General features: G+C 34.6%; 1 protein-coding gene across 11 annotated transcripts in view; it reads left to right on the forward strand.

Annotated features, from left to right (window-relative positions):
* The window catches only part of SOX5 (SRY-box transcription factor 5), a 976,694-nt gene that overhangs the window by 613,965 nt on the left and 340,961 nt on the right, over window positions 1-21,768 (forward strand). For 8 of the 11 annotated variants that reach the window (XM_032855263.1, XM_032855265.1, XM_032855259.1 and 5 more), the window contains one exon: window positions 19,980-20,211. In XM_032855263.1, the coding sequence (XP_032711154.1) occupies window positions 19,980-20,211 (232 nt within the window). Of the gene's footprint in view, window positions 1-8,865; window positions 8,874-19,979; window positions 20,212-21,768 lie in introns of those variants that run through there. The other 3 variants (XM_032855261.1, XM_032855262.1, XM_032855268.1) reach the window with 2 other exon arrangements.

Raw genomic sequence — 21,768 nt, forward strand, 5'->3', positions numbered from 1 at the left:
TTATTTGAAGGTCCCAGATGCTGCAATGCCACATAGTAAGTAGAACTTGATTACTCACTTTTCCAGCAAGATTCAGAAATCTGAGCCTTGTGCAGTGAGTTCTAAATCTTATTTTTTTATTCAAAAATAAAAATTTTGGCTGTATAGAAATATTAAAATAACTCTTGGCTCTTTTTCATAGGTCCAAATATATTAAACACAGATGGCTTCTCATAGCTAATTAGATTGTGTCATATCCTAACCTTAACTATGCTTTACACTTGAGTGGTTTAAATTAGATTCAGTTCAATTCAATTGAATTCCAAATAACAACAATATGAATAGATAACATTTATTAAGTACGTATAATGTGTTTGGTACAATGCTGCATGCTTTTATTGGTATTCATTTACTTCCCTCAAAATGTACAAATAATGCATTATTTATCTTTCCTCTAGTGAGAAAACAGGGACTCAGAGAGGTTAAGTAACATGGTCAAAGTCACAGAGCTAGGAAATAGCGTAAGTAAGACTCAGCCCAGGTTTGTCTACTCCGGGCACATGCTTGGAACTGTTACCCTCCTATCTCCAGTTTGGTTTATTATGCCCGTGCTAGACAGTGCATGAGATTGAAAAATGAAGGAAATTGTTTGTGGTTCAAAGAGTTTACAATCTAAAATCAGTAGCTCGCCGAGAACCCAGAGGTTCAAAATCCAAAGTGAGTAAATTCACTTCAATTTTAGTTAAAAAGTCTCTTCTGGATATAAGAGTCTGTTAGATGGGTTTCAGCAATGGAGATAAAGACCAGGATGTGAGGTTTCTGTATTTAAATCTAGGACTTTCAAGGAGATTACTTACTGCAGTACAAAAGTTGTGCTTAATTTAAACTAAGATAAAAATGAATCACTGTGAACTACTAGCGTAGATTTTAGAAACAGTTCTTTAATTAGTAATGATAATAGTAATTGATTGTTAAAATATCTGGGTCCTTTGGAATCAATAAGCTGCCTTGCTTCCACGCTTGCATTTACATAGTTCATGGTTCTGTTATTGCCCAAATGTCTGCGCCTCGTTCCTCTGACTCATTTCTTTGTTCTCCACCATTGTAGAGCCTAAATCATTTTTAAAGGACTAACAATTGAAACAGTTGCTCCTGATACATACACCTCAAGGAGACACTGAGTTCTAAATTGGTTTAAAGCTACTTGTCCAGGCAAATCAATGTCGATTTAACTAAGCCTGTGCTGAATTGACCTAAATCAATTCAAACTACTATCATAAGTGGAACAAATCTTAAAATATTTTATGGGATAGTAATAACTGAGGATCATGCTCTACTTTTGTAATCATGGAAATGTTTTTGTAAACAAACTACTAAGAAAAAGGAAATGTTAGAATACTGTCAGCTTATCCATTCTGCTTCCACTCTATATTTTTTTTCAAAGTTGATTATATAGCTAATACCAGCAATAGTTGATATCACAGGAAATGGATTAATCTTGAGTCCTGAAGATGGAATTAACACCTGGTGATAATTATTTTGGAGATTATCCTGCAAATTACTTCCAAAGCTTGGGGATCTTTTCGAAGTTTTTGAAGATAACTGGAGGGTAGGTTACTTTCCTAAAAATTTTACCTGTGCCCACAGGATTGATATACTGGATTAAACTCCTCCAGATTGAACTATGATGACAGGATAACACATATTTTTTCTAAACATTTAAATGAAAAAATTAGTAAGAATCAATGTAGAAATTGATAACCTACCACTGAGGAGATAAGGAAGAACAGAACATTATGTGCCCTGGGTGCCTTAGGAATGTGTTGTGATTCTGTACAGTGGTTTTCTTTTAGAACAATCATTAAACATTTGCTTATCATGCTTCTAAAAAGATGATGTTGCAAAGAGTGTGTTTAAAAAAAAATAATAATGAAAAAAATGTCAGGAGAAGAAAAAAAGGACATTGACTTAATGTAGGTCTAACCACAATGTTCCATAAAAGCTTGTATCCAAATAAAAGCAACAGAAATGATAAATATAATTCTAACTTTTTGGAGAAAAAAATCAGTTTTAAAGCATATATTTAAGTTCCTTCATAAAAAAAGATGTTCCATAATGAAAATGTGATGATATTTGGGTCAGGTCTGGCTCCAAATTCTAGTTCAGTGAGACTTTTATCAAATTATGTAACAGCTCTGAGCCAGTTTCTATAGATAAAATGGAGGCAATAATGTCTACTTTGTAGTTTTAAAAAAATAGCTTTATTGAGATTATTATACCAAGCCCATTTAGTATATAATTCACTGATTTCTAGTATATTCACAGAGTTGTGCAAGTGTCAGCACAATTTAATTTTAGAATATTTTCATCACTCTAAAAGCCATCTTGTGCCCATCAGTAGTCCCTTCTCATTCTCTTCCATCCCTACTGCACTCCCTGTCCTAGACGACCATGACCTGCTGTATATACAGATCTGTCCGTCCTTGACATTTCATACCCATGGAATCATATATTGTGCGTCCTTTGTGACTGGCTTTCTTCACTTAGGTTCACCCATGTTGCAGCATGTAGCAGCATTCATTTCTTAAACCAAACAGTATCGTGTTGCATGGGTATGGCACAGTTTGTTTTTCTGTTCATCAACTGGTAGATGTTTGGGTTGCTTCTACTCCCTTGGCTATTACAAATAACATTGCAATGCATGTTTATGTACAAGTTTTTTGTGGACATATGTTTTCATTTCTCTTAGATGTAAACCTGGAAGGGAGAATTGCTGGGCCCTATGATAACTTTGTGTTTAACTACTTAGAAACTTCCCAAGTTTTCCAAAGCAGCAGCACTATTTTACATTCCTACCAGCAATCCATGATGGTTCTAGTGTCTCTACATCCTCTCCAATCCTTGTTATTGTCTGACCTTTCTTATTTTAGCCATTCTAGTGGATGAGAAGGGGTACTATATTGTGGTTTTGGTTTGCATTTTCCTAATGACTAATGATAGTGGATATTTCTTGAATACTTATGGGTGATTTCTGCTATCTTTCTTAAGTACATGTCTATTCAGATATTTTGCCCATTTAAAAAATGGATTGTTGTCTTTTTAGTATAAGAGTTTTACCATAGTTCTTTATAAATTATCTATAAATTTATATAAATATGTATGTGTATATATACACACACATGGGTTGTTAGGAGTCTTTATATATTCTGAATGCAAGTCCCCTATCAAATATATGATTTGCAAGTATTTTTTTCCATTTTTAGTTTTTTTCACTTTCTTTATAGTATTATGTGCAGCACAAAACTAATTTTGAGGAAGTTCAGTTTATCTGTTTTTTCTTTTGTCACTTTTATTTTGGGTGTCAAATCTAAGAATCCATTGCCAAACAAGGTCATGAAGATTTACTCTTGTTTCCCTTTCAAACATTTATGATTTTAGCTCTTACATTTAAATCTCTAGTCCAATAGAGAGTTGTTACGATGACAAGAAAAAATACATGCAAAGCATCTAGCTCAGTGATTGGCACATATCAATTAATTAATTGGCACAATTAATGAGAGTCATTCATACTTCTCTGAAACCCAAGGGAAAAAAATATGTCCTAGAAAATTTCTTTAGATGCCTCCCACAATACTATTATTCTTACTGCTTTTTGCAAGGAGATGTAAATAAGAGGCATGTATTATCTTGAAAGTATTTCTATAGATATTTGAATCACTATAAGCCTTTATTAATAAGTCATTTAAAATAATAAGAATGCAAAGAGGTGGAAGAAAAACATAAGACAGGACACGTTTGAGCAGATTTAAGATGCAGCTACTCATTTAAGTAAAAAATTTGTAAACGTGAAGACATGTTGTAGTGTAATTAAAATATTCTCTTTGGAAAGTGTATTGATATTGAGAACATTTGGTCTATATATATCATTTTACTTAGTCTTAAGACATCACAGGTTGGTGCTATCTGTAGTGCTTTAGTTTTCTTTTTAGTAATAATGTTTTAGTGGGCCTTGTAAAACTTGGACAGATTATCTGTAAATATTTCTGGACAGTTCAGTAAATATTTTAATGAAAGACATGGTGAGAAGGTCATGATGGTAAAAAAGTGAATTTTTAAACATTGGTCCCTTTTGCAATGGTGTATTTTTTTGTCTCTGCGTTCTGTTTCTTCTGTATGATAATTTGACTATGACACAGGCAGGTGTTGGCTTGATAAACTCTGACATGTTCAGATGGTTTCATAAGAACCAAATACTTTTTAGAAGAAAATGACTATTTCCGAAACTAGGCTGCTACATGCAGCAAGGTAGAGTATGAAGGACTATTGCTCTAGTACCTGTACCAGCCATGGATACAGGAAGACGTAGGCTCTGAATGCAATGGTAGTTCATAGTTCACTCTAAAGAAAGTACATTTTGTATTATAAGTATACGTTTCACATTGAATAGAAAAGTATACAGATGGGTAAAAGAATCCTCTTTTACTCCATCTGAAAAAGGATAATCCCTGTAGGTCACTGACAGGGCAGTATAGAAGAAGGCTTCTAGTGCAGCTGCCGCAGGCTTTGGATAAATAGAGGATTTAATAAAATTCAAATATTTGTCCCAACCTCAAAGGACACCCTGAAATAGAACTCACTCTGGAGTTGATATGTTGTCTCCATATAAGTTCTGGTGGCACTTGCCCAGGGATTTCCTGGGGCATTTAATGTGTTCCGCTGACTCTCTAACCAGCGCACTTACGGTAGCTCTCTTTGAGTGGGATTTGGCTTCAGTCCTTTATAAATAATGTCAGCGGAGTATGTAAGAATGACAAACTTGAAAATAGGAAATGCATATTTAAATCTCTGGAACATCTTCCCCACGGTTTGGTGTTCTTGGACACATGAGAGCTAGGTTTTGAGAGGATTAATTAGTTCACTCTAAACTTGCCTTCAGACTTCTGGACCCTATCTCACATTGCTACACACACAGAATGTGCATGTAGCTGACCCTCTTTGAAGTAAGGATTTTATGGAAACATTCTTTAAAATGTTAAGATACATGCTGGGTTTCAATACACATCCTACCTCAATTATATATGCTTTACTGTCTTTTCAAGGAATAGATCATTTTCTGGAGTCCTTAGAAGAAATAACGATCTTGTGATGGAAAGCTGTTGATAATTTTTTGGTAAAAAGGAATCCAAAACAAGTAAGCTTATTTAGCCATTAAAAATGTTTTCAGGGAACTGTGTGTGGATAGTTTAATGGAGAGGAAGCCAGTATTTTCGGAAGTCTTCAAAAGATCTTGCCTCCATAAACATAAAATCATGATAACAAACAAATAAAATGAAACAAAACAAACAAACAAACACAAGAAGAGGAGGGTAAAGGATGTTGGGGAGGAATCTGTTCCCTTTGGAACACAAAGATCTTTCAGTCACGGGGGATTGGAATAGGGTGTTTGGGTAGTGGAAAAAAAAAAGTTTTAGCATGTGGTAATGAGGTTAGGGTTAAAAAAAAAAAAAGGCAATGGATGATTACTTTTCTCCACCAAGGCTCCTTTATCCTCATAAGCTCAGACAGTGGTCAGCCAGTAAGACACCCCTCCCTGTTTTATCCATCCTTTAACTATGTTCTTTGACAGAACTGGTTTATACAGCTGGGCCTTTGTTAAGCTTCAAGGGAAATACTATGGAACAGCAGAAAATAAAGCAGAGTACCTACAAAACTGGTAAATGGTAAACATTATTGAAGTGTGAGATTCCAGCTTTAAAGTTTTGATTTTTTTTTGATGGGTTTTTCTTTTATGTATTTGTAAAGGGAATACCCTTAAAGTTTTTGTTTTTTGTACTGACAGATCTTATGGTGATATAGGTAAATGGATTGTGTTAATCAGTGAAATTTCTTATCAACTATATTTTAATAAACAGAATAGGAAAGAACTCAGCTCTAATGCTGACTAAAATTGCAATCTAAAATTAGACATTTCTATGATAGTGATATGGTATTTTAAAGAACATCTACGTCATATGCCCTAAGCTGTAGAACTGATTGAAAAGAGAAAGTAAACAGGAAAACTATTTACTTCAGAAAGTTTATCTATATGACAGACCTTAAATTTTTAATGGAAGTTTGATAGTGACATTACTATTAGACCTGTGTGAAATCTAGTATAAACCTCATAGTGAGATCTTTTTATGTGTTCATACTTATCCCACCCGCATAAGAGTTTGAGGATTTTCTTCTGTACGGTATATGCCATATCCTTTGAATTTTTATTTCAGGGGCAAGAAACAGATAGCCTTTAGGTTACTACTGAATAGTTTGTACCCATTTACAGAAAAGAGCTAATGTTCCTATTTTGTCCACAGTGGCAGTATGAACCATGCTTTTAAAGTTTTTTTTTTTTTTTTTTTCCTCCTAAAAACAACAGGGAATGTGCTAAAACCAGAGAGATTAATGGGGGGAGAAGATAAACAGTTAAGACGTAAAATGAGTTTAGAGGTCAAGCTAGAAAAATAAGAAAGCTTATGGATTTAATTCATATTCATCCAAGCAAAGAAGCTTTGGCATGAAAGGAACCAAGAAGAGGCTCAGCATTCTTATAACATCAGCCATAGCTGCATCCCGCTGTTTTGGAGTTTGGGTTGATAGATGCTCATCGTCTTTGGCACTGCACCCTTTTGGACTTTTCATGATTATAATGGCAAATTCTTCATTTTGTCGGGAGGTTCAGAAAATTGGTCTGTGCCTAGGATGCCTGTCTCTCTCATCAGAAGCTGTTTGTCCTAAGAAAGATTTTTGCCCTGTATATATGTTCTTTGCTGTCTATTTTGAATATAACATAAATATTTTCTACTTCGTTCATTTTTCAACAGCTGTTGTAGGAACATGCTGTAACCAAATCTGTATGGGGCATAGAAAGAAAGAATCCCCTAAATTGGCCCCGGTTTATCAGTGTATAAACTTTTCCTTGTCAGGGTTATCTGGATTCCAAAGAGGGTAAGGGTCATAATATTTTTCCTTGTTGGACGGCTTAGACAGTCATTCTCAACAAATCTGACACTGACGTTCAGTATTCCTTTTAGCTGTGAGCCTCCTCTCTCATTTCTGCTGGGGAAAAAAAACACACACACACACTATTCTCCAGAGGTTTGCTTTTGAAGGCTTAACTTGCTTGATTTCACAATGACCTTTGAAAACAAAAGAAATTAAAACTAGATTGGTTACTTAATTATTTTTGTCATCATTATTAGATCCTAAATAAATTAAACATGCCACAGATTTTATTTCAAGACATACACCATGCTAAGAATAAGTCACTTTTGATTATGGAACAATTTGCTATTTATTTAGACTTAGCCAGTAATGTGAGAGGGGAGAGAGAGAGTGTGAGTTGGGAGGTGGGCACTTTAGGAGGAAGCTCAGATAAGGACATAGGAGGGAGGGAGAGAGCGATAGAGGCTCAAAATAAGTACTTAAGGATATTATTTTGGAAAATAAAATTTTGTATCCTATTTGCAGCTCTGCCATAGGGAGATTCTCCTGGGAGAGTCAAAATGACCAAGTCATTAAAATAAGTGATACGATATTTTACAAAGAGGGATTAATATCATTAAGCCTAAATAGATATTCTTTCCTAGTCAAAACTATTTTCTTTTTTTTTTTTTTTATTTTTGCATGTACACCTCACCCGACTAGTGATGTTCGTGAGTGAAAATCTATCTTCTTTCACTGTGATTAGGGTGAAATATTTTTATAGGTGATCATAAACACGCCCACATCTATGTGCACGTGTGAACATACGTAGACGCGCATATCCTCCTGAGAACAACATGAAAAAAATTGAGTGGCATTATTTCAGAAAGCAATAACTAAGAGATTAGTGCTACTCACTATAGTAGTAATATGTAGGAATTACATTTCCTTTGGCTTTTTTTTTTTCCCCTTTACTTTTTGTGAGCTAACAATTTGGGAGGAGTTTGCTTCTACTGTTTAAATTTTTTTTTTTCAAAATATATGAAACTTTCAACCAGTCATTTTGAATTAGACAGTAAATGAGAGTTATTAGCATACAATTATGATTAAGATTGTGCCATTCAATCTTTAACAGAGAGGTTTCATAAGAAAAGAAAGATTATTAATTTCTATTATCATATTACTAGACAGTAAAAGTCTTCTCCTCCTGGCACCTCTTCTTCCTCTCTGTCTCTCTGCTTCTTCCTCTTTCTCTGTCTCTCTCTCTCTCTTTCCCCCATGCACGTGCGCGCGTGCGCGCGCACACACACACACACACACACACACACACACACATTTGCACTTATGCACAAGACACAGATACTTCTCAAACTTCCCTGAAAGGTTCATTCAAGGACAGAACAATAGAAATAGAATTCATCCTTGTTTCATTACCGATTATTCTGATAGCAGAAAAGATGGTCCCTTTCCAGGGATCCTACAGACAATTTTTAAAGATACTTCTTTAGCAATCTGGAGAATAGATATGCATTTCATGCAATATTCTTTCACTGTTCTATCCAGCTGTCTCTAACCTGAAATTTATACATGTGGCAACCATGTGTCTCAGGAAAGTCTAAAAGGCTTCTGATTTTTTAAACTTTATTTCTTTCACTCAGAAGCACACAACATCTTGTTCAACCACTTGTCCCAACTTTTGGTTCGGGAAAGTGTACTCATATTAAATGCAGGGTTTTTTTTTTTTTTTTTTAATTGTTACTTCTTATTAAACTCTTAATAAAAAGCTTTATAGCATGTATTGGAAGAGAGAGTTTTTGCTAATCCCCAGATTTTTTCCCTCCAGTCTTCTGTCTGTCCCAGGAACGGAATATGTAACTCCTCAGTGCTCAGTTTCCAGACTCACAAGGAGCCGAGCATCTGGGGAGACTCAGGAGGTGAGCACTTTCACGCTGACTCAGGGACCAGCCGTATGACTCCAGTCTGGCGCTGTCACGCCTGGTTATGGAAAGGCAAGAACAATGCCTCCCTTGAGAAGGGGGAAAAAAGTCTAGTGCAGTCACAATTTTGATGTAAAATTTAAATCATCCCTCCACATCCTGTGGACTTGGAGCTGTCAGAAAGGGAAAACCCATACTCAAATGGAAAAAAGCTTTTTTTTCCCTCAAAAAGTATAGCCTTTCTAGCTGTAATAACAAGTTTTAGAACCACAAATCCTAATGCTAGATTATTCAAAGTGATTCAGAAATAATCAGAACAAAAGGACTTTGACACTTTTAACCTGTCGACGGCTGAAGGTTGAATCCTTTTTTTCTGTTTGTTTCTGATTAATGAGAAATGTATCGCGATACACAAATTATATAATTCACAACAAATTGCTATTTATGGTTTTGTATTGTTTTCTTCCAAACTTCTGTAATTGGTCATTTTGTCTACAACGTAAAAGAAATTCCTCTTCAACATTTAAAAGTTTTAATCATTTTTTATGTTTTCTTCAGGTAGTTTTGGTTGAAATTTAGTGTATTTGACAAAAGGATTCTGTGATCAAGTGGCTAATAACCCACGTTGAGGTGTTTCTATTTTTGAGTCAAGAAATAAAATTATAATAATTATTAAACAAATCAAAGTTAGGATATTTTTCTAAGTGGAAAGTGCTTTTTGTTATATTCTTGAGTTGTAAATCATGAGTAAACTTTCAGTAAGGTTTTTCAAAAAAATACAGAAATCTGTAGAAACTTTTACTAGCTCTTCTCTTCCTGAAAGTGACTTTGTACTTAAGAATCATAAATGTTCTTGTAACCAGTTTTCCTTCAGTCTTGTCAAACTGAGAATGAACATTAACTTTTCTAACTATTAGGATATCATGGAATGATTACAGTAGAGTTTAATTAAATTTAATACCCTTTCTACCTTTTTATTTATCAGGAGTGCTATTATTTTAGGCACTTAGTAAGTGTGGATTAATGTTAAAATAACATAATAAAACATAAAGATGAGAAGTTTCAGCTGACAGAATCCTTTGTTTAGATAAATTTTGGCTTTAGAACCGAGCTATTAGGTTACTCATAATAAAGCAATCTTTTTATTTAGGAAATTTTCTGAGAGTCTTCATCCAGTGACACATGGTCTAATTTTGGAGTGAATTTTCAGTGATTTGCAATTATTATTGAAATAGAGAAGAAAGTAGAAAAAGAATAGAATTTTGAGTTCTGAATCATTGTAGGATGGAATTTGGCTGTCATAAGCTGTTTCTAAATGCTTACCTCTCTTGTTTAGAAAACAAAATAATGCACTTTTAAAGTTACTTTTATTGCTTACTTTAAGCACATTAATTCAAGCACTTTTGAAATATCCTGTGTACAGTTCATAAAGAGTCACTGATTCCTTTCTGGTACTAAAAAGAAATAAATTCTATTTCTAAGTCTTCTCTAACTTCTGACTTTAAAAAAATTTTATTTTTCACCTCTTTTGCAAGGAACCCAGTACTGCCTCATTTTTTGCTTGTTCTTATTCTTCCCTCCATCTCTGGCTCTTTGGTGGGCTAAGCAAGGCTGGAGAAAGCTATTTAGTAAGGGTGACGAGAAGGGCGAAAAGGTGCTGAAGAAGTTATAAGTGGTGCTATTCCTATCAGAAAGAAGGGATGGTATAATGAACTACTTTATATCAGTGCAGAGAACATCTCGGAAACTAACCACAGGACAAGGTAAATCCAGGGAACTGCTTTGGTAAAGGCCATTTTGAACCTTCTTGGTGACTATAGCATTTTACAGTTTAAACTTTTATATCTTAAACTAGATTTTTTTCTGTACATTCAAATTCTATTTTAGGACAGAATAATGAATTCATTGTTTAGTAGCTATAGCTCAAAAATTAACTTTTGTTTCTAGATTTCCATTTTATGGTAAGTCTTCTTGTTTATAAATACTAGTAGAAATGAGTTTCTACTCCCGCGAAATGGATCTTAAGGATTACAAGGGAGTCTAGTCTTATTTATTACTCTGTGTTGTCCGCTTTTACATTTCTATGAAATCTATGTTTCTGCTTCCATTTATAGTTTATGCTAGGACCTGATGAACTTGTTCATGTTTCTAAATAACAATATAATGAATGAGGTCTTTGTATGTGGGAAGCAAAGGGTAGAGAAGTATAGAGATTAGCATGTTCTGTATCAGAAACTGATGGCAAAGAGGATTTATAGATAAGAGAAGAAAATTATACAAGTTTGAAATACTGCACAAATAAAATTTCAACTTAAAAGGCTTCTGAATATTACATATGACAGACTTGCTTATAAAATTTACATGGAATGTTCACAAAGTAAACACAAAGCTGACTCTTAGAAAGAAAATGAAGATGTTCAAAATATGTAGGAGGGAAGAAGAAAGAATAAACCATAAAATATGAATAATAATAATTGAAATTCATAGATAAGAGTAACAAAACTTTTTTCTTTAATAAAATGATAATGCTGATATTGTGTAATTCTGTGTTTACAAACCACACAGAAGTGCTGGTTGTTTTACTCATTTGACTGCAAAACCTATCTATTCATGCTAACTGTCCATGTTGATTTCCCTTATTAGATAAGTAATTTTCTACTGTGAAAATATCTTTGATAAACAGAGTTTAATTCCTAATCTTGACTAGCTTTCTCCCAACAACCTTAATTACAAAAGAGACCAGACAACTAAATGTAACTGTCTTGTACAAATAATCTTATTACTAGAATAACTTGAGGCTCATAACTTCTAAAGAAGAAGTATGACCTGAGGATAGGAAGGATGAACAATTTTTATTTTATTTTTTAGTATCCCATATTTATTGTTCCCTTAAGATGCACCCTTTCAAATAGCTTGTATCATTTTTAAAATGATTCTGCTATGCTTAAAATTTAACATGGGGGAGTAAATATTAAAACAAGTATTTAGGAGACTAATTAATGGAAGTTATATTAAATAAATATCATGGTCCAGAATTTTAAAAGTTCATATTCAGAATGTTTATTTTTGTAGAATTGTTTAAAGAATAATTATGCTGCTTCGTTTATCACTTCGACTTCTCTTTTTTGCTAATCCTTTTTATACACTGCTCCCCCAAAGTAGGATGGACTGCAAGATTTCCTCCCCCTTGCTCTATTTTTTTCCAGTTTTTCCCTTGGAGAGACAATTCTGGGCTTGAGCTGCTGCCTATTATAGTGCAAAGACCAAATAGTGTAACAAAAGATATTTAACCACTTTATGACTCAGTTTCCTATTTTATAAAACAAGAAGAATAGATATACTGACTCAGAGCATTGTCGAAGAAGTCAATGAGAAATAATTACAATTATTGGTTAACTTCTACTTGGGTTTCAAAGAGCCGACTGCCTCAATTACTTCCACAAGAGTTCTGCATTTTCTGATAACCTGCTATTTCTTTTTTTTTTAAATCTCACAATCAACAAAGATTTATTTCTAAAACTGAATTTCATATTTTCCTCCAAATTGGCCTTTCTTTCTAATTTTTATATTTTTCTTATTAGCTGTATTGTTTTCTAAATTATATAGTCCAGCAATCTCTTTATCTTTGAATTATCCACTCTCACTCATTCTCCTTTCCTGGTCCTCCCCCTCAACCTTCTATCAGTTACTAATTTCTGAGGGTTTTTCCTTCTAAAATACAGTTGGGTTTTTTTGTTTGTTTGTTTGTTTTTTGTTTTTGTTTTTTGTTTTTTTTTGTTTTTTTTTTGATGCTGTTACTCTATGGCTCACAAACCATCACCAGCTCCCTTCTGCCTTCAGTTTCACTTTCAAATTTTGCTTTACCCATTGAAAAGTGATAGGATTTAACCAGATCACTGTCTAGCCCTGCCTTATATCCTCATCTCCGTTTACTTCTCCTAGAATCTCTTGCTTTAACTAAACCATTCTCTCCATCCTGTATCATTCTATACATTTCTTTAATTTGTTAATGTCATTTTTGCTGTCTGGAATCGTCTCTTCTTCTTTGTGTCTATTGACATTGGTCCCATCCTTCATTACCCTGTTGAATTCTCATAATTTGTAGGAAGCATTCTCTGATTATTTTAGTGAGATATCATCTCTCTATTGTCTGTCTCTCCTAGTACTCACATTTATAAAAAATCATTTACCTTAAAATATTATTTATTGATTTCTTAATTGCATCATTATCTACAGGCACATGGTAGGCTTTCAATAAATGCTTTTCCATTAACGAATGAATGGATGAGTGGGTATATGACTTCTATTTCCATCTAAACTGTACTTCCTTAATGGTGAAGCAGAAGGATCTTCATATCGAAGTTTCCCGTTTTCTCCATAACATAAAGATAAATTGCCTGGCACAAAATAGACACTCATGCAATTCATTTATTTATTCATAGAAAAATACGCTGTGTGCCAACTATATGCTAGGAATTGTGCTGCCTTGTAATTAATTGTATCTCATTCAGCGTAGAAGATTAGACTATTTGGGAGGAAAAGAAAACACAGCACAAGTTGGAAAGACCTTTATCATGCAATCATATCTTTAGCATTAATCTTGGAAAAAATCAGGTGAAATGATCACAAATAGACCTGTACTTACCAAACTCTTATTAAGTGCAAGACGTGATGCATGTCATAGGGAATTCAGGAAATTTAAAAAATTATATTCTTTTCAAGTGTTAATGTTCTAGTTTTAGACACGATGTACTAGGAAGAAAAGAAAAAAACTGTTGAATGAGTGTCACAGGTTATACTGATGTTCAGTTTTTCATGTGGACTAATAATAAGAGTTGATGATGTAATTTGAGGTGGGGTGTAAAGTCACTTTAGCTGTGATGGTAAGAGAAGGCTTTGTGGAATAGTTGGCATTTGAGTTTGTTCTTTATAGATTTTTTTTTTTACATTTTTTAATACATAACTGCAAACCTTAAGAGAAATAATATCATCATTCCAAAAGAATAACCAGTAGAAGGCACTGCTTCCTAGGACTTTATCTCTGAATTAATCAGTCAAAGGTTAACATATCTAGAGAGGAAAAGAAACTATTACATAAGAAAAGCAATCCCTATTTAAGTCTTCCATTTTATATTCATTCCATATATGAATTCCTTTCACTTTGCATATGCTTTCATTTTTTTAGAATTGCATCAAAGAACATAACCTAAAGCAGTAAATAGGTGATTCCTCAGGAATAGTTCTGGTATTAATTAATTGTGTGGCAGTCTTCCTTAAAGTTACTTCGTGTTAATAGTTTTTTACATACACATTTAAAAAATAACTAAGATTTGTTTTTCACGAGTATTTTAAAAACCTAACTTAACCAGGTTTACCAATTCTTTTACATAGAACTTATTTAAAATGATACTGTTAGCACTGAGCTGGATTTCCTTTTTTTCTAACAATATTAAGACATTTTCTAAGAATGCTTGCTCTCTAAGACTAGATCTTACAACTACTCATAGTTAGCATAGTAATAAGTTGGTTTTAGATGGTAGCTTTTACGAAACATGTATTTGTTGGAAAAACAACTATCTTCGGAAAGGGTTCTAAGTCCTGGGGACATAGCTGTGAACAAAAATAAAATTTGCCCTCTTGAGTCTTATAGTAGGAGAGACAGATAATAAATAAATATGTCGGAGGGACAGGGAGGTCCTGGCTTGGGAGGAGTAACCAAGGAAGTCTTCACTGAGAAATGATGTTGGCACTAAATGAAGGGAGAGAACAGGCAAGGGTACATCTAGGTTAAGAAGGTTTCAGATTGAGAAAATACCACCAGTGAAAGAAATATGTGTGCGCTGTGGATTAGTTTCCTGTTGCTGTGGTAACAATTAGCACAAGCTTAGTGGTTTAAACAATATAAGTGTATTCGCTGACAGTTCTGGAGGTCAGAAGTCTTGCAATCAAGGTGTTGGCAGGGATCCTTCCTTCTAGAGGTTTTAGGGGAGAATCTATTTCATCGCTTTTTGTAGCTTCTAGAGGCCACCTTTATTCCTTGGCTCATGGCCCCAATTCATCCATTTTCAAAGCCAGCTTCATAATATCTTTCAGTCCCTCTCTCTGACTTTGATCCTCCTGCCTCCCCTCTTTATAGGGACCTTTATGATTACTTTGGGCCCACCCAGAATATCCAAAATAATCTCTTCATATGAAGATCCTTAACTTAATCACAGCAGCAAAGTCCCTTTTGCCTTGTAAAGTAACATACTCGCAGGTTTCAGGGAACACAATTGGCACATCTTGAGTGGGGAGCATTATTCTGACCAGTGCAAATGGCTTGCAACCTTGACTGTGCATTAGAATCATCTGGGAGCTTTAAAAAATTCTGATTCTCCATCTCCACTCAAGAACCAATAACATTAGAATGTCTGGCAGTGGGACTCAGGCTGCAGTATCTTTTTAAACCTTTCCATATAATTCTAGTTTGCAGCCAAAGTTGAGAATCGTGGTTTAGTTTATGTTGCAGTCTCGTACCATTTACCCTACCCCTGAGTTTGCTGTGCATGTCTGAGTACAAGCAGGGACATCCTACATACAGAGTGAGTGCACACAGAGAACTCTTAGCCAATCATCACGGACTCCAGGAGTTTTAAATTACTTTCACATGTAGACTAAGTGGCCTGATTGCGCAGATTGCTACAAGGACGAGTAAGGGAGAAGTGACTGCATGTAAAAACAAGTTGCCACTTAAAAGGGAGGCTGTTTCTTATCTATTCCACGCATATAACTCAGCAAGTCCAGAAATGGTATAGACTCAAGCTAGGATTTAGTCCATATTCCTCGATGTCCTTTTTTCCCCACGTCAGCTTGAAACTTAAATTTACATTGTACTTTCTAAGACTGCTTCTGCATCTATACTTGCATCACTTCCTACATGAAATTACCTCTCCATTTTTCCCAGTTTCCATTTGACCTTCTTTTCCCCCCCAAAATCCACTTGGTCAGCCATTCCTGGAAATATTCCAGGATCCCCTGGTCCCCAGGAAGCCCTCAGTTTGCTCAGCTGTAAGGCCAATCATTTGGCCCTTAACCTGAACTGTCCTTCATTATTATTTCTCCAAGTCTTCTCAACCAGTGCATAAGCTTTTTAATGCAGAGAACTTGAATCACACGTTTTTATTCCCATTAGATAAGTGTCTTGCACATAGTAAGTGATCAGTAAATGGTTGTTGATGATTTAAATGGTTGTTGATGACTTATCAAATTAGACGTGGTTTTGTCCTGAAATTAGACATCAGTTCTTTCAAGATTTTCTTGTCTACACACAAAACTGAGTTAAAGATTCTATTATATCATCATAGCTCCTCAGGTTGGTTTCACACTGGAGTAGATTTGTCGGTTTCGTGTCATAGTCTTTGAAGTCTGAGTTTTATTCATTGGCAAGTCTAGCACCTACCACAGGAATGACAAAAATCATCTCTACATGAGCACATGAGCACATGCTGCAGCCTAGATCCTTAGATTATTTCAAGGTAACCTTGCACTTCAACACAGCATGTCATGTAAGCAAGTGCAGGAATTAGAACCCGACATATCCAAGATAAACGATAAATGGAAAGTTGCTGTGATTTCTTTTTATTATTATTATTATATACCTTCCTATATTATTCTTTTTTTCAAGAAGATATAGCAATTGTTAATATGCAAGGGCAAAACAGAATTTCAACATACATAAAGCAAACTTTGACAGAAAGTAGAAACAAATAATTCCAATGGTAGAACATTTTTCAGTAGTAAGAAATTTTTTAATGCAAATCAAAATATGTCTCAAAACATGAAAAGGAAAGCAAAATATTTCAAAACCTATGGGGATGCAGCAAAAACAGATGTTAGAGTGAAATTTTTGCTATAAATGCTTGTCTTAAGAAAACATTTCAAATAAACAACTTAACATTATGTCACAAGAAATTAGAAAAAGAAGAAACTTAGCTGAAATATAGTAGAGGAAGAAAATAACAAAGAAAAATCAGAAACAAATAAAATAGAGATGAGAATAAATAATAATATAACACTGAAAACACTGTTATTGTTGTTGTTTTTCATGAATGAGACTACTTCTGTCCAAAATGAAATGGTTTGGTAGATGAACAAAAACTCAAGAATTAACATTATTGGTGATTTGTTATCCATATTTTTAGAAGTACTATGAGTCAGACTAAATATCAAGCTGATTGATAGCTCTCTACATAATTTAAGTATTTGCTTTTTTTTTCTGATTTAGCAGCCTATTTTTGAACTATGAGCATTTTTATTGCAAAATATTTTTTAATCTCTAAGACCTCTTTTACCTGAACTGTATAAAAATATTCTCAACTCTGGCACATTAAGAACATTCTGTAAGTGTCTGCATATGGAATTGAAATAATCATGAAATATGTAATTGTTTAGGATCAGGTGCCTTCTGGTATCACGACTTTTCATGTTTACACTTTTTGCTCCATAGAACGATATATATAGAAAGAGACAGTGGCATAGAAAGATAATTTAGATATTGAAATGACTAGATCTTTTGAGAAGAGTAGCCGTCGTTGTTAGCTATTTACCACATCTACCTTCTGTCTACTTTTGGACTTTCAGTTTTCATAATCATTATTTATAATAATATTAATAAAGTAAAAATCAGCCAAAAAGTCATGCTTTCTGTGAAGGTCATAGAACTGCATTAACTTGGGAAAGGCCAGCTGATCTAGCTTTCTGCTTTAATAACCTAGAGACTAGCTTTTGCCAACAGCCTGGAGTTTTTGGACAGTAAGAGACTTAATGTACATAAGACTGAAGGAGACACTGGAATACCAATTAATTAATTTCACCAACAGTTATAATGCCTACACAGACCATAAATACTATGGCTTGTATAATAAATGCATAATCTCTTTGTAGTCAAAGTACATATAAAACAAGAAATAATTAAAAGTCCTTTTATTGATTTACTCTGATAAATCACAAAGGCCTTAAATATTTTAAATCTGTTCCATCAGCCCATTCTGTGCATGGCAGTCAGAAGTTTGCTTGGAGAGCATGAAAGCAGAGTTGTAGAAGTTAATATTGCTAGTGTGTAGTGTTATTACATATAGCTTAATTTTCCCACTTGGTGATAGATGTGGTATTGCCGATGAGACTAGGACTATTACAGCTCCAACCTCTTACTTCCTTTCTCCATACTTATGAGTATACTTGGAGTAAACCTTAGTCATGAGATCTGAAAAAGTGAAGATACTGAAATGTGATGGACCCGTCTACTTCTCCTTTAGATGGTGTTTACTTGGTAGCCACCAGTATTTCCTCCTCTTTGATTGTTCTTTAGCTAATCAAGACTACCTGCTATTAGTATTTCTTTGCTAATAGATCTGATTAGTTTATTGTTAAGTATTACTGGCCAAGGATCATTTCTCTTATCAGGACATTTTGTATTTCATGTTGATTTTACGGCTTAACTCTTAGAAAGTAACCTCTCCTCATCTTGGAATTTTCTGGTTTGGTTTGTTTGTTTTGGGGGGCAGGTGAGATAACACTGTAGTTTTAAAGCAAACAGCATCTTTTGTTTACTGAGAGTCTGCTCTGTGCTAACTACTCTACAAGTCATTTCTCATACGGCACACAGTTTATTCTCAAAGAGCATTCCAAGTGGGTACTACATTTTCCTTTATAGAGGAGTAAACTGAGATAGAGTAAAGCTAAGTCTCACAGCTAGAAAGGAGCAGAATCAGTATGTGAATCTATGTTTGTCTGATTCCAAAGCCCTTATTTTTTTTCTACTGTGCTATTATATCTGAAAAAAGTATCTTCAGTGCTTGAATGCACTGTTCTTTTGAAACCTTTCACAGTAGGAATAGTATTATTCAGCAATGATTAGAGACATCTCTTTAGTAGTAAATTTCCAAATTTAAAAAATCAGTGATATATCTGAAGGAAGTGGTGGGACCCTTAGTACTGTCTTACCTCCTCTCCCACTGGTCTAGAATAAGAATGGATGATTCTGTAAACATTCTTTGTTTGTCGGGCAAAATAACAACTTTCCCAAGGTCAGATCAAGTTGCAAATACAAAGAGTTTTTTTAATTAAAAATTTTAACTCTATACTACTTCTATGTGAAACTTGTAGTGAAAGGAAAGGGAACTCTCTATTTAACTAAGAATATTTGCCACATATTTTTAACTTATAATAGTATTCTTAGACTCAAATACCAAAAAAAAGTGTTTAATTTTTAAGTGTCTAAGTGCATTTCCTTATAGGCATTAGCTCATCAAAACATAACACCTTCCTTTGATTTTTCCCTCTAACTTAGGTATTCTAAGGGGCAAATAAGCCTGAGAATCCACATCTAAATCCTCCATAGAATTGTGGAAAGGAAAACTGAATTATATTTATATTTTCACTCTTTTTTTTTAAACCACTTTGCATGGTTGATATTAGAAATGAATGGGGAGGTGAGGAAAGAAAAATTCTCAAGTGTTTCAAGATTCACAGCAATTGTAAAATTTATTCAATTCTCAATAAGCTTTAAGCAAATACTGAACTTTTGGTCATGGGGTCTGTGGTTTCTTTATAACCAATACTTCTACAATTCATAATAATCATACTTTTAATAAATTGCAAATTCATTTTAATGGCAATCATTCATTAATTTTTGTTTATTTTTTGATGAAAGAAATTTTAGTTCTTTCCCTTCTTTTAACTGCCAACAGTATTTGTTATTCATAGATGTTCTGTCTTCAATAAGGTCTATCAAAGTGTAAAACTAGATGGGTATTTTTCTTCCCTTTAAAATGGAATGGTCTTTCATTATGCAGTGTTCTTAGGTGAATTCTCTTGTTTAAGAAGCCAGAATACAAGAGAGTGCTATATTAGAGTATTATTCTCACAACAAACAAGCACTGTTCTGTTGCTACCTGCTTGGCCATTGTTTCTGATTGTGAGCGCTTTGCAGTGGTATTTGGATGGTTTCCTGCTCTCTGCCAGCACAAAAAGGCATTTCTGTTACAATGGCCCCTAACCACACAATGACGGCATTAAGGATTTATGTGGAGGTTTCATTATTTTCTCCTCTTTTGTTCCTTCCAGGATGTCTTCCAAGCGACCAGCCTCTCCGTATGGGGAAGCAGATGGAGAGGTAGCCATGGTGACAAGCAGACAGAAAGTGGAAGAAGAGGAGAGTGACGGGCTCCCAGCCTTTCACCTTCCCTTGCATGTGAGTTTTCCCAACAAGCCTCACTCTGAGGAATTTCAGCCAGTTTCTCTGCTGACGCAAGAGACTTGTGGCCATAGGACTCCCACTTCTCAGCACAATACAATGGTAGGTTTCTCATGGTCTCTTGTGCCTACACTTACTCTTTGACCAGTCTACTCCTCTAACAGTTTGGCTTCAATCCTTTGCTTTATAATTATCATCTACTTAACAGCCAGACACAAGATTCACTCCTAACATCTTAGAATTCCTTGCAAGTAAATTGATTCCAGTAGGAAGTACATGATATGCTATTTTTTCCCCCAAGAATTTTACTTTTGAGACACAATTTAATTAGGAGAAAACACGTATACATTTAAGAATAATGTTCAAGTACCGCATTTAAAGTTTGTCAGCATGACATTTGGATGTCATAGTATTTCTAATAAGAGGTTTTTCCAGGTAGACTTACAATGTATTTTGGACATCTCCACCATGATAAATCGTTTTCAATTTTTTGCTTTGCCCAGATTGGATTCCAGTATTCCTTTACAGTACTGGGAATATTATAGGAGAAAGTATTTCATAGAAACTGTAGTTTTTTAATGTGACTGCAATACTTTCTAACTCAGTCTCATTCATATTGTTGTTTTGATAATTCGCTAATTACCTGGTACCTCCAATTCCAGAATTTGCTTCTTAGGATTATTTATCTGCCCCTTCATCTTGGGGTCTGGATCATTGTCATTGCAGAAGATTAGGAAACTGTGGTTTCACGGATGAGGGGGAAGAAGGCAGCATAGCATCTTCAACTGAAGCTTAAAAGCACGCGCATGCACACACACTCACTCACTCACTCACTCACCGTTAGGCTTTTAGGTCCTGCTTAGGAGCTTACGTACGGAATTAGCATGTCGGCAAAGTACTGGGCACTTAGCTGCCAGTAAAGCCAGGCTCGCCTTTTCAACGTGGCTGCTTGGGTAGATGTCATGGTTTTGTGCCCTTCTGCTCTTCTACGTCAAGGATGGGAGGGCGGGCATTAATTGGAACCAGATTACACCAGCAAAACTGTTTCCTCATACCATCTCATAGTTTTGAAGATGACTCTGATTCTGTGAAAGGCTTTTTTTTTGCTTTCTCTAGAAAATTTTTACATATCATAAATGTGCTTGGTATTGAAATATGCCCACTTATTTATGTTATTGCATTACTGTATATAGAATTAAATCAAGAAGAAGAATCAGATATCTCCTAATAACTGTGAAATGGATGCTACTTTTTGTCACTCAGATTAGATTTAAATACTCTTTCAATATTTTAAGCCTCATAGGTCAAAATTTCACTGGTGGATTACTTTGTGCCAAGATTTCCCCCCCAAGGATAGTATTTCGGGTAACACCATCTAACACTTATATAGATGTGGCATTTTAATCACATTACGTATATTAACTCATGTAACCTTCACAATAATATGGTGACATGTTATTATTAGTCTCATTTTATAAATGAGGAAACTGAGGCACACAGAGGTTAAGTAGTTTGCCTCAGATCACAGCTGATACAGAGGAGAGCCAGTGTTGTTTACCCAGACATTCTGGCTTTAGAGTCCGTGCTTATAAACATTATAAGCTCTTCACAAGAGCACATGCATATTTTATTGTCTGATTATTACTTTGTTGGCAAGCT

This window comes from Lontra canadensis, unplaced genomic scaffold (assembly GCF_010015895.1).
Source record: "Lontra canadensis isolate GAN:19392208 unplaced genomic scaffold, GSC_riverotter_1.0 scaffold9, whole genome shotgun sequence".
In the NCBI taxonomy this organism is placed as follows: domain Eukaryota; kingdom Metazoa; phylum Chordata; class Mammalia; order Carnivora; family Mustelidae; genus Lontra; species Lontra canadensis.